The sequence below is a fragment of the Poeciliopsis prolifica genome, unplaced genomic scaffold (assembly GCF_027474105.1).
Source record: "Poeciliopsis prolifica strain line A6 unplaced genomic scaffold, Auburn_PproV2 SCAFFOLD025, whole genome shotgun sequence".
In the NCBI taxonomy this organism is placed as follows: domain Eukaryota; kingdom Metazoa; phylum Chordata; class Actinopteri; order Cyprinodontiformes; family Poeciliidae; genus Poeciliopsis; species Poeciliopsis prolifica.
The window spans coordinates 1445923-1463156 of NW_026562400.1; the positions used below are offsets into that span (position 1 = coordinate 1445923).

A 17234-nucleotide genomic window follows, 5' to 3' on the forward strand; every position below is an offset into this window, starting at 1 on the left:
TCATCAAGAAAAAAATCTTAATGCAGGTGAACAGTCACTGCTTTTGCTTCTTGTAATGTCACATTATATTTCCCTCTCTGATGTTTGTATTAAGTCAATGATTTGTTAATATTGAGGAAAAGGTATTAGCTCCACTGGCAGATTAATTAGCTTATAATAATACATTTTCTCCACATTAAAGGTGAAATAATCGTCCAGAACAAACAGGAATTTTTCAGCCATATAAAGAATTTTTCTACGTAAAACAATCTCCTTTATCTTACAGAAAAGTTACTTCTGAGTCAGTTTTGCCTTATTTCAAAAGCACTAACATATGTGCACTACAAATTTGACTAAAAATGTTTGATTTTGTGTTTTTGTAGTGCACTTTCATAATTATTCTTTACAGCAAGCAAGAAAAGCAAAGAGCTATTAAAACACATAAATGCTGGTGAATGTTTATTTAATTTAGGCTTTGAATCTATTGAAAAAGCAGAAGTATGCAAATCAAGAGCAAAAAAAGGAAGCAACAACAGAGGAAACATCTGCCTCTTCCTATTACATCTCATTTGAGTTTTGATTCAGTCTACGAGTTCAATAAATCAACATTAAAGCTGTAAATATGGCGGAGGAGGACGTGAGCTATGCTTCAGTGAACATCAAAAGTAAGAAGCAGCCCCAATCACAAGGTAAGGTCATATGATTCTGCATGAATTAAATATATTCTCTAACATTTTAACTCAGTCTGCATCTTTCCAAATGCCAGGGGTTTTCAGACCTTTTGTCACAAGAGTCAAAAGTAATCACAGGTCAAGGAAATTATTTTTGAAAATGTAACATCCCCTAGAATTATATAAAGAACATATTTAACTCTGTGGTGGCATCATCCATCTCCTATGGTGTAGATATGTTTATTTCCAGGTAAAAGGCAGCAGTTATGTTCATCAGGAAGAATAGCTCTGTCTGAACATGGCCTCCTTACTCAGTTTAAATGACAAACAGAAGAACTTTTGTTAAAATAAATCTGTTACTGAGCGAGAGAGCAGTTGTTAAACTTTCTGAGCATCACAGCTCCCAACAAACTCAGATCTATGCACACAGTCACATATTGTACTTCATTTCATGCCAAAGTTCAGTTGCACATTTATTTTTTATCTGAATAAGATATGTTTAATACCTGTATGGTTTTCTTCTATGGTTTAAGTTTTCGCTAACTGCAGAGTCTGTTATTCCTATATTTTCTGTTTATTATGACCTGCTGCTGGTGTTTATGATGACCTATTGCTGAATTTTTACATTGTGGCAAAAAAGGCTAGTTCTAATGTATCTATTTCATTCCTTCTTTCCAGTTATGCAGGAAATTAAATATATAATATTTTTTTTATCAAACAAAAAAGCCTTTCTTTTTTCAAGATGTTAATCTTGGTCAATAAATGGCTCAGATATCCCTGATCCACAAACTGAAAATTATTAATATATTCATGTTCAACCTTAATTTGAATTTCTTGAACATTAGTCAAAAATCAACTTGAAATAAATTGATTGGCATTAGAAATTATATTGGTTAGTTAGTTGTGCTAACATTAGTGTTTGACATTTAGAAAAATTGTCAAAAATGTTTAGTCAAATATTTAGGTTTCACTAAATGTTTTTTTAAATCACTGGTCTTTCAGGCAAAAATGAAAATGAGACGATATATGATGAAGTTAAGGTGAATGAAGAGGGTAAGTATGAAATAGTAAAGATTTTTAAGTTTAACTATAAGAATCCTTATAAAGTTCTTGAAGACCAATTTAAAATGTCCAACCTTTTCAGCTAAAGCAGTGGATGATACTGAAGTGGAGAACCAGAATGAAAGTGTTCAGCAAACTCTTGACAAAAAGGGTAAGTTTACAAAAAAAGAAAGATGTATTCTCTTAAAGTTCTCATTATTTGCCCCAATTCTAAGGACAAATTAGTTTCACGTGGAAACATGTCAAATGCTGGTTAGCTAATATTTTAATTCTTTTTTGATGTTTCCCTTTTTTGAAGATAAATGAGAGAAAAAATTGTTCTCCTTTTGCACTGACGTTGAGAGATTTCTATGAAATTAAAAAAAAAAATCTTAATGAAAATTATTTTAAGATTTAATATTAAAAGTTTTTATTGCTGTTTTCCATTGGAAATTTTAAAACAATCATGATCCAACACTATGGTATTTGCGTTGTTGCTTCAAATCCATGTCAGTCATTGTTTTCTTGGACAAAACACTTCATCTGCTTTGCCTGCAGATTTTATGGCAGCTTTGTTCCTGTCATTTAGCTCCAGGGCAGCTGTGGCATAATGGTGAATGTATTGCCCTGCATTGGAGTTCTCTTGACTGGATAAAGTGCCATTGCAATTATAGGCTATTTATTAGTATTAGAGAGTGGAGTTTTTCTTTTGTAATAAAGTAGAGATATTGATCTACAGCTGCAGATATAAAGGATAATAGAGGCTTCTGTCTGTTTACATTTTAAAGTTCATCTTTGTTGTTTTAATCTCTGTAGAACTTCTGCCAGACAAGGCAGCAGAAAGATGTCGCCGCTATCAGCAGCTGTGTTGCTGCTTTGGGACTCTGTGTGTCATTTTGGTGCTGTGTCATTGGAGTCTGTGTTTATTGTGAGTATACAAAACTAAAAGGCCATGAATGTGATTTCTGTACATTTGATATGATCTTTCTTATAACTTTGTTAGTTTATAAAACAGTTCAATCTTGAACAAAAAAACTGTAATGTAATCTTTTATTTCAGCTGGCAGGATTATTGGTTCAGATTAGTGAATAATTTAAAGATGACACTCTTACCTCTAAAGATTCTCATCTTTATATGATATACATGTCATTTTTATTTTTTTTAAAGGTTTTTTATATTGAAACTGAGTAGAAAGTATAATTAAACTCTAAAAGATTTTTTTTCATAAGCATTTTTCACTTTTTAGTTACAACAGTTTCTTAGAGCACTTCAAATGAGCTGAACCAGCTGATATCAACCCAAAATGAAAAAATCCAAAACTTGACTGACCTCATCTACAAACTCAGTTCAGAAAAATCCAACCTGACTTCGCTTAATGAGGAGCTGAAGGAACAAAAGAAAAACCTCACAGAAAAAATAAAAACATGGAGGAAACCTGGGATGGTCTCAATGTCAGTCGAGCTCAGTGGAGCATTGATGAATACTGTCCTAAAAAAAAATGGTGGTATGTTCATATTTTAGACAGTTTGTGCTGAACTACATTATGATGCTCAAAAAAAATTATAATATTATGTAAACATATTTATTAATGGAATATTTTTGTAAAAGGGAGAAGGTGCAATAATTGCCAGAAAGGCTGGAATCACAAACTTTCCAGCTGTTATGCTTTTAGCGATGGTCCACCGTCTGAACACCTGACCTGGGAAGATGCACGAAAACAATGCAAACAGATGATTTGTTTCTGTTGTTTCTAACCAGACAGAAAAGGTAATGGATGAACAATTTTAATGGATTGCAAATGCACACTGACTGATAAAATTGTAGCCTCGATAACTTTAAGTGTTTAATCAGTTTTCAGTCAACATATAAACAGGATTCTCTGTTCTAATTCCTCAGGATTTTGTCCAAACACAAAGTCCTGCTCTTTCATACATTAATGGATACTGGATTGGTCTCAGAGCTGTAGGAGGGAAATGGAAATGGACTGATGGAAGTGATCCGACCAATCAGTGAGACACACATTGTTTCTTAAGCTTTGTTTAAAACAAATCTTTGAGCCTTGATTTAATTGATGTTTTTCCTTAGAGCCTGGATGCAACAGCCTGCAACTGATGGTCAATGTGTAACTTCTCGCCAGGACAGAGAATGGAAATCTGTGAGCTGTACTAATAGAAACTCCCGAATCTGTGAGAAGAAGGCTTTATCTGTTTAAACATGAAATGTTGAGGTTTTTGACAAGCTGTTTGGAAAACCTTATTTCAGAATTATGCAAATTTCTGGTTGATTTTTTTACAAGCTCATTTTAAAAGGCTTTACAAATTTCACATGTTTTTGATGATTTATCTCTAAGTTGTACATTTAAAGTTTATCAACAGATTCATAAAGTTTTTACTGATAGTTTTTGAAAGAACTTTGCATGGCTTTAGCATGATTTTAGGATTCCCACTGCCTGTGGATCTTGTTTCAGTAGTTAACATAATTATTTAGTGTATATAGGTTTTACTGAATTTATTGTGTGCAACCTATTACACAAAATAACATAATTTTTATTTTTAAAGTTGAGAATAAAAAAATTGTCATTTTTCTATCTGTCATTTTTTCTTATTATACAGTTTATCAAACATTTGTGATATGATGATTTTGTTTTAGAAATCCACAACTTTGACAATGAATGACAATAAATGTCTAAATATTAAAGCAAATAATCTGAGTTTGGAAGTGAGTCTTTAAGTTATCATGTTCCCTTGAATTGATGCATTTTCACAGTGTAAGTCATATTATTGCCTTTTCATATTACTGCTGCTTAACAAAGTTACAGATAGAAAATAGAAGTACACAAGCCTGATGAAAAATGAAAATTATGCCTGTTTGAATATTATTTACAAGATTTTAGTATAACTATTATCTTAACACTTGTTATGACCCTAAGGTCTAGGGGTTCAGGGCGGTAACATAAAAAATGTCCAGACATAATAAAAAAAAGTGATTTATTACAAAAATGAACAAAGTTTTACAAAACCAAGACACAATACAACTTAACCCAATTAAAACAAAGCAAAAGGGCTAAGAACTTTAAGAATGGTTAAGTGCAAAGTAAATTACAAGATGCCCAAACAAATCAGTCTAAGGTAAATCAAATAAAAGGGAAAAGAAAAAATAAAGGGAGCAACAAGCCTCCCAAACACTAGCTTCTAGCTTGTGAAGACAACCCAAACAAGGCAAACTACTTTAGCAGAGCAAACAACAAAATGTTTTTACAATTGCCAAAAGCAATTACAAACAAAGGTGGTGAACAGCAGAGCAACACCTCCTCTTACAAGCTGTGCCACTGAAGGAATGTTTCAGGAGCATTTTATAGGAACAGGTGAGTCTCATTAACATCTGATAGGCTTGCAGTTCTCTGCTGATCCAATGGGGTGTAGCTCCTGCAGCTTCCAGGCGGCCAATCAGGAGATGACTTGTCATCTACAGCTGAACCTGTTTAGCATAAAAAACATGCACAGCCCCAAGAGGCCAGGGGCTGTAACGACACTGAAAATGAGCTATGTGCAAATTTTGGGTGAACTTTATACCTAAAACAATGAACAAACCAAACTGAAATATTCAGAAGTGTTGCTGGTTAAGATTAGTGGAGGAAAAGGATGAAGGGTGTGTTGCAGAGTCATCTTATACCTCTCCTCTGCTTAGATAAGTAGCCCATACTTGGTGTCCTGAATCCACCAGTCATGATTTACATATTCAAAACAATGCAGCACCTAACAACAACAATTAAACATGGCCCTAAATGTTTCTGAGGAAGACACTAAAAAACTAGACCTTACCCTTATTCTTTTTACAATTTACCTACAAGTTAAAAACTGTAACCAACTGAGTAAGAAACAGTGATGGATTAATTAATTCAACATAAACGTCAAAGCTCTGTAACTTCCAAATGCCACCATTTTATAAACATGTTCAAAATTCAGTGTTCTTTCATTTTTTATGATGTATTAGATTTGTAAATGAATAATTCAACCTGCACCAGTCATTATTTCTCTATATGTTTATCAAATAATACATGACAGACATTGTCATTAAGAAACAACAATTAATGCAGGTGAACAGTCACTGCTTTTGTTTCATGTAATATGAGATTATATTTCCCTATCTGATGAAAATCCTGTTCCACTAAAATGAGCAAAACGTTGATGTAGCATCCTCACTCTGATTTGGTATTTATTTGACATTTACTTTTTATGTATTTTTGTCAACCTTTTTTTCCTTCTTTTTTTATAATTTTCACCATGTACAAGTTAGTATTGTATTAGAATTTTAAAACACATTGAAATTCTAAGTTATAAATTAACATTTTTTGTAAAAATTCAAAAACACAACATCTTCCAAAGTATTATAAAACCAGTTTCTAGTGCAAATATATATGTACACTTGAAATGAGACAAAACTGACTTATAAATAACCTTTCAGCAACACATACGAGTTTGTTTTTAATCAATGATTTGTTAATATTGAGGTAAAAGTATTAACTTCACTGGCAGATTAATTAGCTTAACACAAGACATTTTTCGCACTATAAACGTGAAACAATCGGCCAAAAGAAACAGTAATTATTCAACGATATAAAGAATTTATTTACCTAAAACAATTTCAATAGCACTAATATATTTGCATTAAAAATGTGACAAAAAGTGCTTGATTTTGTGTTTTTGTAGTGCACTTACTTAATTATTCTTCATAACAAGTAAGAAAAGCAAAGAGCGATTAAAACACATAAATGCTGGTCAAAGTTTAGTTGATTAAGGGGTTGACCGAAATGAAAAAGCAGAAGTATTCAAATCAAGAGCAATAAAAAGAAGCACAAATAGAGGAAACATCTACCTCTTTCCTATTACATCTCATTTCAGTTCTGATTCAGTCTATGAGTTCAATAAATCAACATTAAGGCTGTAAATATGGCAGAGAAGCAGCCCCAATCACAAGGTAAGTTAATTTGATTCTGCATGAATTAAATATATTCTCTAACATTTTAACTGAGTCTGCATCTTTCCAAATGCCAGGGGTTTTCAGACCTTTTATCACAAGAGTTAAAAGTAATCACAGGTGAAGAAATTATTTTTGAAAATGTAACATCCCCTACAATTATATAGAGAACATATTTAACTCTGTGGTGGCATCATCCATCTTCTATGGTGTAGATATGTTTATTTCCAGCTAAAAGGCAGCAGTTATGTTCATCAGGAAGAATAGCTCTGTCTGAACATGGCCTCCTTACTCAGTTTGAATGACAAACAGAAGAACTTTTGTTATAATAAATCTGTTACTGAGCGAGAGAGCATTTGTTAAACTTTCTGAGCATCACAGCTCCCCATAAACTCAGATCTATGCACACAGTCACATGTTGTACTTCATTTCATGCCAAAGTTCAGTTGCAAATTTATTTTTTATCTGAACAAGATATGTTTGATACCTGCATGGTTTTCTTATATGGATTACGTTTTTGCTAACTGTAGAGTCTGTTATTCCTAATTTTTCTGTTTATCATGACCTGCTGCTGGTTGTCCTGAATTTTTCTATCGTGGCAAAAAAGCCTGGTTCTAATGTTTCTATTTCATTCCTTCTTACCAGTTAAGCAGTGAATTAAATTTACAATATTTGTTCTTTTTTCAAATGTTGATTTTGGTCAATAAATGGCTCAGAAATCCCTCACCCACCACCAGAGTATTGATATATTCAGGTTCAACTTCAATTTAATTTCTTGAACATTTATGCAAAATATTTTTGACCTTGAAATAAATTGATTAGCATATTAGAAATAATATTGATTAGTTAATGCTTTAGTTGTGCTGAGTATTTTTAATGTGTTGCTTTTTAGAACAGGACATGACCCAGTTCTGCATTTCATGTTTCTGATAGGGGGAACTATGCCAGATAGTTCCTAATTTGTCTTGCAACATATATTATGACAGGTTATTTTATTAAAAGATGAAATAGCAAAGAATGAAATATTTCTGTACATTACATATGTTTGACTAAATGTTTTGAAACTCACTGATCTTTCAGGTAAAAATGAGAATGAAGGTGTATATGAGGAAGTTGAGGCAGATAAAAAGAGTAAGTATAAAATAATAAAGATTTTTAAGTTTAAACATAAGAATCCTTAGAAAGTTCTTGTAAACAACTTATATTTTCAACCTTTTCAGCTAAAGCAGCGGATGATACTGAAGTGATGTACCAGAATGTACGTTTTCAACAAACTCTTGACATAAAGGGTAAGTTTACAAAAATAAGGAAGATATACAATATTAAAGTTCTCATTATTTGCCCCAATTCTAAGGACAAATCAGTATCATGTGGAAACCTGTAAAATGCTGGTTAGCTAATATTTGAATTATTTTTGATGTTTCCATTTGCTGAAGAAAAAGAGAAAAAATTTTTCTACTTTTACACTGACTTTGGAGATTTCATTGAAACAGAAAGAAAATCCTGATTAAAATAATTTTAAGATTTAATATTCCATTTTTTTTATTGCTGTTTTGCTTTGGAAATCTAAAAGCAATCATGATCCAACACTATGGTATTTGCTTTGTTGCTTCAAATCCATGTCAGTCATTGTTTTCTTGGACAAAACACTTCATCAGCTTTACCTGCAGATTTTATGACAGCCTTGTTCCTGTCATTTAGCTCCAGGGCAGCTGTGGCATAATGGTGAATGTATTGCCCTGCATTGGAGTTCTCTTGACTGGATAAAGTGCCATTGCAATTATAGGCTATTTATTAGTATTAGAGAGTGGAGTTTTTCTTTTGTAATAAAGTAGAGATATTGATCTACAGCTGCAGATATAAAGGATAATAGAGGCTTCTGTCTGTTTACATTTTAAAGTTCATCTTTGTTGTTTTAATCTCTGTAGAACTTCTGCCAGACAAGGCAGCAGAAAGATGTCGCCGCTATCAGCAGCTGTGTTGCTGCTTTGGGACTCTGTGTGTCATTTTGGTGCTGAGTGTCATTGGAGTCTGTGTTCATTGTGAGTATACAAAACTAAAAGGCCATGAATGTGATTTCTGTACATTTCTGTACATCTTTCTTATAACTTTGTTAGTTTATAAAACAGTTCAATCTTCAACAAAAAACTGTAATAGTGCTGGATCTTTTATTTCAGCTGGCAGGATTATTGGTTCAGATTAGTGAATAATTTAAAGATGACGGTCTTACATCTGAAGATTCTAAACATTATATGATAAATATGTCATATTCATCGTCTTTTCAGAGGTTGTTTATATTGAAACTGAGTAGAAAGCAAAATTTAACTCTAAAATTTTTTTTTTTTCTTAAGCAATTTTCATTTTTTTAGTTACAGCACTTTTTTAGTGAGAGCACTTCAAATGAGCTGAAACAGCTGAAATCATCCCAGCAGGTTCTGCTGGAGGAGAATCAGAACCTGACAAACCTCAACAACAAACTCAGTTCAGACAAATCCAACCTGACTTCGGTTTCCATGGCCTTAAAAAACAACATCACCACACTGACAGCAGAGAATCACAACCTGACTTCGCTTAATGAGGAGCTGAAGGAACAAAAGAAAAACCTCACAGAAATAATAAAAAACATGGAGGAAACCTGGGATGGTCTCAATGTCAGTCGAGCTCAATGGAGCATTGATGCATACTGTCCTAAAACAAATGCTGGTATGTTCATATTTTAAACAGTTTGTCCTGAATTACATAATCATGTTTAAAAAAATAAATAATGATATTATATAAACATGTCTATTAATGGAATATTTTTATTTAAGGGAGAAGTTGCAATAATTGCCAGAAAGGCTGGAATCACAAACTTTCCAGCTGTTATGCTTTTAACGATGCTCCACCGTCTAGTCAACTGACCTGGGAAGATGCACGAGAAATCTGCAAACAGATGATTTCAGATCTGACTGTTGTTTCTAACCAGGCAGAAAAGGTAATGGAAGAACAATTTTAATGGTTTATAAATGTACACTGACTGATGAAATTGTAGAATCAATAATTTTGAGTGTTTAATCAGTTTTCAGTCAACAAATAAACAAGATTCTCTGTTCTAATTCCTCAGGATTTTGTCCAAACACAAAGTCCTGTTCAATCAGGCATTAATGGATACTGGATTGGTCTCAGAGCTGTAGGAGTGAAATGGAAATGGACTGATGGAAGTGATCTGACCAATCAGTGAGACACACATTGTTTCTTAAGCTTTGTATAAAACAAATCATTCAGCCTTGATTTAATTGATGTTTTTCCTTAGAGCCTGGATGCAACAGCTGAAAGGCAGGAATAGTTTTCTGGCATATGATAGTGTTAAAGACCTTACTAAACAGAATTATGTTACTTGATACCACCTAAAATCTAAATTAGAGGTTTAATAATTTTTCAAAATATGCTTGACCAAACCGTTGATTTGTCACTTGATGCTAAATGTAGCAAATCAAGGTAATTTAGTTAACTTTTTTTTTTTGCTATAAAATAAAAAGTCATTTTCATCTATTGGTGTAAATAGGAAACAATAAGTGTTATTACAATGTTATACACTAAGAATAATTATAACATCATCCATCCATTTTCTGGCCACCCTTCTCCCTAACGGGGTCGGGAGGTGCTGGTGCCTATCTCCAGCTGCGTTCCGGGCGAGAGGCGGGTTACACCCTGAACAGGTCGCCAGTCTGTCGCAGGGCAACACAAAGACAAACAGGACAAACAACCATGCACTCACACATTCACACATAAGAAGAATCTGGAAAGCCCAATCAACCTGACAGACATGTTTTTGGACTGTGGGAGGAAGCCGGAGAACCCGGAGAGAACCCAGTATGCAAAGGGATAACATGCAAACTCCGTGCAGAAAGACCCTGGGCCAGGAATCGAACCCAGGACCTTCTTGCTGTATAACATCATCTTACAAAATAATTTTTGTAATAATTTCTTCCTTTGGGAGCAAAAGTGGTGCCAACACTCTGCAAAACGATAAAAGAGCCCCAGCTGTCTGTTGTCTTTTGTGATAACTTCTTTACAAGTTTCAACTTGGTTCAGTACCTGCACACTGCCCTTGGCGTCAAGTGAATCGGTACCGTATGACTGAACTGCACTGGTGGAGCTCCATTGATGACAAAGTCCTGATTCAAAGGGGGCGTGGGGCCTGTGATTTTAGGGCTGCTGAAGGGGTTCTTCCAGTGAAGTGGTTGGATAACAAATGGGTCAACTTGCTTAGTAAAGCCTATGGGATCATGCCCTTTTCAACAGTGAAACACTGAAAAACTGTTGCACTTTAGTACAGATACAATCAAGATGGGAAAACTAAAAATGCAATATTTCCTTGTTCGATGCATGTATTCCTTGGTTGAAATTAAAACCAGTGTTGTGTAGCATTTTGACAAACATAAACTGTATCCAATGCCCCAGACATTTTGTTGTTAATTTCTTTATAAATTTGCATTTTATTTTATTTTATCTACTGTACTAGGTATTTTTATTACATCATGTACTTAAACCTTTAAGTGACATCTCAACCGTTTGGTAGAGATCAATATTTTAAAAACCACAGGGTCTGTTGAAAAAAAAAAATATTGATTGTGTTTATGAGTCACCCAAGGGTAAAAGAAATGCAAAGAAAAAAATTTTCACAGGTTTTTTTCTTGGTGTGGTTGTTAAAGGGTTAAATAACACCTCAGTAGTTAAAAATATATTTAAAAATAGTTATTTGACCAAATAGAATTTAATCAGAACATATAATTTATAAATTATATCATACATGAATCCTATTTAAAGTCGTATTTGTTTGTAGGAAAACAATTGAAAGAAAGGTATAGAGATCAGAAAATATTTGTCAATTTGACTATTTTCTATTAAAAGTTAAGTAGAGCAAACAAAATACCCAGTTTAAAAAATGTATGAAGAAAACTTATTTTAAACCATATTTTAAACCATATTTAAAATATAAATTATCTGGTCTTTTGTGCAAAATAAAATTCATATATCTAAGCTAATACAACAGAGCAAACCTGTTTTTTTTATAATATTTCATGAGTAGTATCAGAAAGTCAGTTACCTGCAAAATCAAAACTTCTAAATATTGATTGAATAATGTATTTAGTGACACTTGAGTAAAGCATACAAACCTAATTTAAGTAAGAATAGGTATTGCCTTTTCAGAAATGTTAAGAGTAATCAATGACTGGAAAACCAATAGAAGTGAGTCAATAAAGATCAGAAACAAAGAATTGAAACTGGAAATGTGGCATCATGGATTTAAACTGGGTTACATAATTCTTGCTTTTGTACAACATATTTTGCTCATTTCTTTTTTCTCAGAGTTTAAATTTTTTATAAAGTTCATTGTGAATAAAATCTTAAATAAGTAAATGATGACATCATATTATTACAATACATATTTGTTTGTGTGTGTTTTAGATGTTTGCTGTTTTCTTTGTAAAACCTAGCAATTACCCTGATTGATATTCTGAAATTATTTTAACATCCAAGCATTTAACCTCACTTTGAAATATGAATACCAGAAGTTTTAGTTCTTTAATAACTTTGTCTTTTACTCTGGTGGCAAAATATCCTGAAACTTTTCTCTTTTTTGGATATATAATTTAATAATTAACTAGATTCTTAATAAACAGGCAAATACAATCGCTAAGTAAGAAGGTCATTATAATGTCCATGTGGATTTATGGTAAATTTACTGTCTCACTGTCATTCATAGACAGAAATGGAAGCAATAGAGGAGCTAATTTGATTATTCCATGCTGTTTTAACATTCAAATTCTGAGTTTCACATTAACACATTTGTCTGCCTTACACGTTATTTGTGTAACCATTTTTTTATTTATTTATCCTATTCATAGCACATAAACATTCTATTCAATGTCTGAGCTCATTTTTAGATGTGACATAAATGCAAATGACTTCCCTTTACAAAAGCAGAAGTTGAACACTTAAGAGCTGTGAGATAGAGCAGCAGAAAGAATGACCTGCTTCTGCTAAATGACACCTGGCTGCAGTGGAGAGTCTGTGTACAGATCATAAAAACTCAAATATTTCTAAAAAGCCTGTAGTGATGGCGGAAGAGGAGGACATTACCTACACATCTGTTGTATTCAAAGCTAAAAATAAATTACAGCCGAGGGGTAAGTGACCTTTTTTTTTTTTATTAACTCACCCTACATATAATAAGTTACTTATAGAACTTAAGATAGTCTGCATATTTTTTTATCTCCACAGATTTTCTTATTATTTTTGTTGATACATTTTAATATAAAACCCAGACAATTGATATCTTGTTAAATTAAGAGTTTCACTTTTTATAGTTTGAAACTATAACTGATTAGAAAAGCATTATTTGTTGTTTGATTTTGTTGGTTTCAGTTAAAGCCAGCTGGCAGTTCACTGGTAGAAGGTTATAAAGCCTGGATGAATATTAACTCTAATGAAAATGTTTGACGGAGTTGACTTGTAAATGTTTAATAAATGGAATTTCTAAAATGTTTGTCTTACTAACTCATAATCTAACTGCCATATCCTAAAACCAGAGGATGTGTATTGACATGTTTGTATGACACAATTCCCAATAAAAAAAACCCAAAAACAACTAAAGTTACACAATTCAATCAGAACTGCAACTTCATGAAATTAATGTCATCTTTGTGATTTTCCAGAAATCCTGTTTACATCTGTATAGAGGAGTTCTTTGAAATGTACAGTTACTTCTCTGACATTTTGTCTTATTGCTATCACAATCTAAAATATATTTAATTGGAATTTTTTATAATATACTAAAACCAAATAGTGAATCATTTTGAAAGAAACAAGGTTTTTGAGATACTACAAATAAAAAGTGAAAAATATTCCTTATTATGATGACAATACATTATATCCAGTGCAAACAACTGTCTCGTGTGGAAAATAAGACAGAAAAACCAGAGATTATTTCTCCTCTCTGAAACTCATTTCCAAAATATGCACCCCTTTTTGTCAGTCGATCACATTTTTAGTAATGTGCTAATCTTGCCACGGTTATTGAAGTTATGTGAATATATTTGCAAAATTCTGTGATAAAAACAAAGATTTTTAAAACAAAAAATATTATTTTTCTGTTTATTAGGAAATAATATCTATAATATAATAAAATTTTGCTGCCTATAAAATTCTTTTATGTCTTTCAGTCAAAAAAGAGGAGGAGGAAACTGTGTATGACAAAGTGAAAGTCCGCAGTGCAGCAACTGAAAAAACTAACTCAAACTGTAAGTTGTGAAACAAACATAAAAACCCTAGTCTTGATGTCAATACTTTGAATTCTTTGTTACAAATGGACACAAAAAGATAAAACCAAACATCAGACTTGTTTATGCAATGTTGACATTTTAGAAAATATTGCATAATTACTGTATGCAGCTATGCAATTATACTTAGAACTTTTATTACAAAGTCTTCTATTGGTTGTTGTAATTTAATTCAAGTATTTCCACATTATGAAAAAAAACACTTAATGTCTTGAGAAAAATTATCCATGGGTTTTAAAGTGAACTGGTTTTATTTTCCCTTCAAGACCTGATTCTGAAGAAATGTACAACTGACTTTTAATTGTTTAATCATTCAGCTACAAAGGAGGAGGAGATTGTGTACGATGAACTGAAGACAGGCAGTGAAAAAAGTGACAACACTTTTGACATGAATGGTAAGTTGCGATGGGAAATGTGTAAAGAAAAGTACAGCTAAAATTAAGCACAACATTAATTTTATTTCTTCACCAACATTCAAAATCTGACCAACATTCTACTTTATTTAATCCTGCAAATACAAATTGGAGATCATTTGAGTGAATGTTGCAGCAGAAACAAAATGACTCCTTCTCTCTATCAATTACTATATTATTCTTTACAAGTGGACACAAAATGAATGGGAATAAATTGGCTAGACATTGTTGATTATCCTCAGAGGTTCAGTTGCCTGATAAAAATGAAGAAGATAGACGTCGATGGTACCAGCAGGTGGCCTGGTGCTTTGGGTCTCTGTTTGTCTCTGTGGTGTTGGGAGTCATAGCAGTCTGCATCTATTGTAATTATAAAAGCCAAACAAAACCAATCAAACAATTAGGATTATTTGATTTTTAGCACAGTGGATTAGCACTGTCCTTTCAATGGGAATTTCAATTGCATGTTTTCCCTGAATGACATTGTTTGATATTAATTTGCTCATTAACAGTGTCAACCCTAAACCTTAAGGAGTTTTTGGCTGTGAATGTTTAACAGACAAATCCATTACCCATTGTCATTGCAAATAACTTTGGCGACTTTGTTTTGTTTCCTGAAGAAAGTACTCCGTTAACCATTATGCACACTTAATATAGGATCGCCAACTCAGTTTGTAATGAATAAAAGCATTACCGTCAGTCTTCTAGAGTCTCTTTATGTACAACATTCTGATCAACCTCACCATGATGTGATAGATGAAACACAACAAAAAAACACAAGTATAGCAATCTACACAGATAGGCTGTTGTGAAAATAACCACTTTTTTCTATTTGGATATGATTTTCCACATAGCAAGGGACCTTAACCAGCAGCAGAAGATTTTTTAAATTAGTATTTGTTTATATGAAAAACTCTCCTGATTCACAAATAAAAGATTTTCATAAGAAAAGACAAGTTCATTGCATTTCATGACACAATGTCTTCTGCCAGGGTCAGAGGGCCAAAGAACTTTAATTCATTCATGTTAATGAACCCTTTTTATCATTTTTTTTCTCTATTTGAGTCTCTCCAGCTTGAATTATGTATTATCTATTTCTAAATAAGTGGTTTTCACTGTCAGGTTATACAAAAACAACAACTTTGTGTATTTAGTCAAAAAAAGGAAAATATGAGCCAGCTGATTGTTCTACAAATGTGATTTATTAAAACAGTAGGAATTTGTCACTCAGAGAAAAGATGCTAAATTCACACTGAAAACGTGTTTTATACAATACAGAGTTTTATGCAGCAAGATCAAATAACATTTTTTCTAGCTGAAAATATTGAGTTTTTTTTTCTATCTCAACATTACTTTAACAAGAATATTTTTTGAAAGTATTGCTTCCTTGATGATCCAACTAACCTTCGTTTAACTACCAAATTTGAACATTTAAGTTACAGGGAGATGAGATCAAATCTTTTTGACAGAGTTGATATATTTGAGAGTATAACTTGGCTGAAATTTAGATTTACAGAACAGAAAATAGCTCTCAAATGTGGTAATGTGCTGAAAAAAGTACTGTTTTACAACCTGTTACGTTTTTATATATATGCAGTCTTAGTACGTCCAGAGTCTGTCGACATTGAGAGCAACCAAACGGCTCTTCTGAATGAAAATTACAACTTGACGAACCTCAACAACAAACTCACGTCAGACTTTGACATCTTGAGGAAGGATCACAACAATCTGACCATTCAATTTGAGAGTCTCATAAAAGACTTTACTGTCACAGAAAATAGGGTCATGAATCTCACAGAAAAAAAAACAGAAGCTGGAGTCAGAGAAGAGAAACCTTACAGAGCAAATACAAAAGCTAGAGGTAAGGCAGAACCTCAGCCATGCTCAGTGGGCCATTGATGCATACTGTCCCAAAGAAAATAATGGTATGTTCACAGTTCATTATTTATGCTCAAAAATAGACAAAAACAATATAAAAATTAAGGTTTCTTGTTTACTTCTGAATCTCTACTGTTTCAGGACGAACATGCAAATCTTGTCAGAAAGGATGGTTCAACTTTCAGTCCAGCTGCTATGCAATAAACAACACAAATAGTCTTGAGAGGAAAACCTGGGAAGAAGCCAGAAAAGACTGCTCTGGTTGTTGTTTCTGATCAAATTGAAAAGGTAATGAGAGAGACCTCATGCATAATTCAAATGTTCTAAGAACCGGAACAAACCTCAACATTTTGAACCAGATGAATACTTCTCATGTTCTTTTTTGTTGTTATTTTTATCTTTCTATTTCTTAGGGCTTTGTCACTGAGAAAAGTTGGGGCAGTTCAGGGACTCAAGGATACTGGATTGGCCTGAAATCAGAGGACAATAAATGGAAGTGGGTTGATGGAAGTGAACTGACCAATTCGTAAGAGACACATATTCAGAACTTCTCATGATAACAACCAATCATTCTTTTTTAACTTTTAACATTTTTCTTTCCTGCAGCAGCTGGATTCCACAACCTGAAAATGACAATCAATGTGTTATTTGTCTTGGCAATCAAGGATGGAAATCAGTGCAGTGCAATGAAAACCTTGAGTGGATCTGTGAAAAGAAGGCATTGTCTGGTTTAACGCGTTGTCTGTTTAAACCTTGAAATCAAATTTTAAAAAGGCTTTGAAGTATGAAAATATAAATGTCATATTATATTACATTTTATTTTAAAATACGCTAAAATGTATTTTCTTCTATCTTTGTAAAGAGTCATTTGGTAACTAAAAATGTTTTTTCTTGCTGTATTTGAGGAACATATTTCTGTTACTTGTAAGTTATTGATTATTTTCTGAAAGATA

At 32.7% G+C, this 17234-nt stretch overlaps 1 protein-coding gene and 2 long non-coding RNA genes across 3 annotated transcripts; all 3 read left to right on the plus strand.

The window, feature by feature from the left end:
- Positions 1–3310: 3310 nt before the first annotated feature.
- LOC129370919 (uncharacterized) lies at positions 3311–3985 on the plus strand. Its single transcript, XR_008607104.1, has 3 exons — positions 3311–3458; positions 3588–3700; positions 3777–3985. It is a non-coding gene; the product is annotated as an uncharacterized LOC129370919 (long non-coding RNA).
- A 4900-nt stretch (positions 3986–8885) lies between these two features.
- Positions 8886–9888, plus strand: LOC129370843 (C-type lectin domain family 12 member B-like). The gene is made up of 4 exons (XM_055047058.1): positions 8886–8891; positions 9038–9371; positions 9479–9642; positions 9772–9888. Exons 1-4 carry the CDS (start codon positions 8886–8888, stop codon positions 9886–9888), a joined length of 621 nt encoding a protein of 206 aa, XP_054903033.1.
- Positions 9889–15774: 5886 nt separating this feature from the next.
- LOC129370920 (uncharacterized) lies at positions 15775–17113 on the plus strand. The gene is made up of 3 exons (XR_008607105.1): positions 15775–16569; positions 16695–16807; positions 16888–17113. It is a non-coding gene; the product is annotated as an uncharacterized LOC129370920 (long non-coding RNA).
- Positions 17114–17234: the final 121 nt, after the last annotated feature.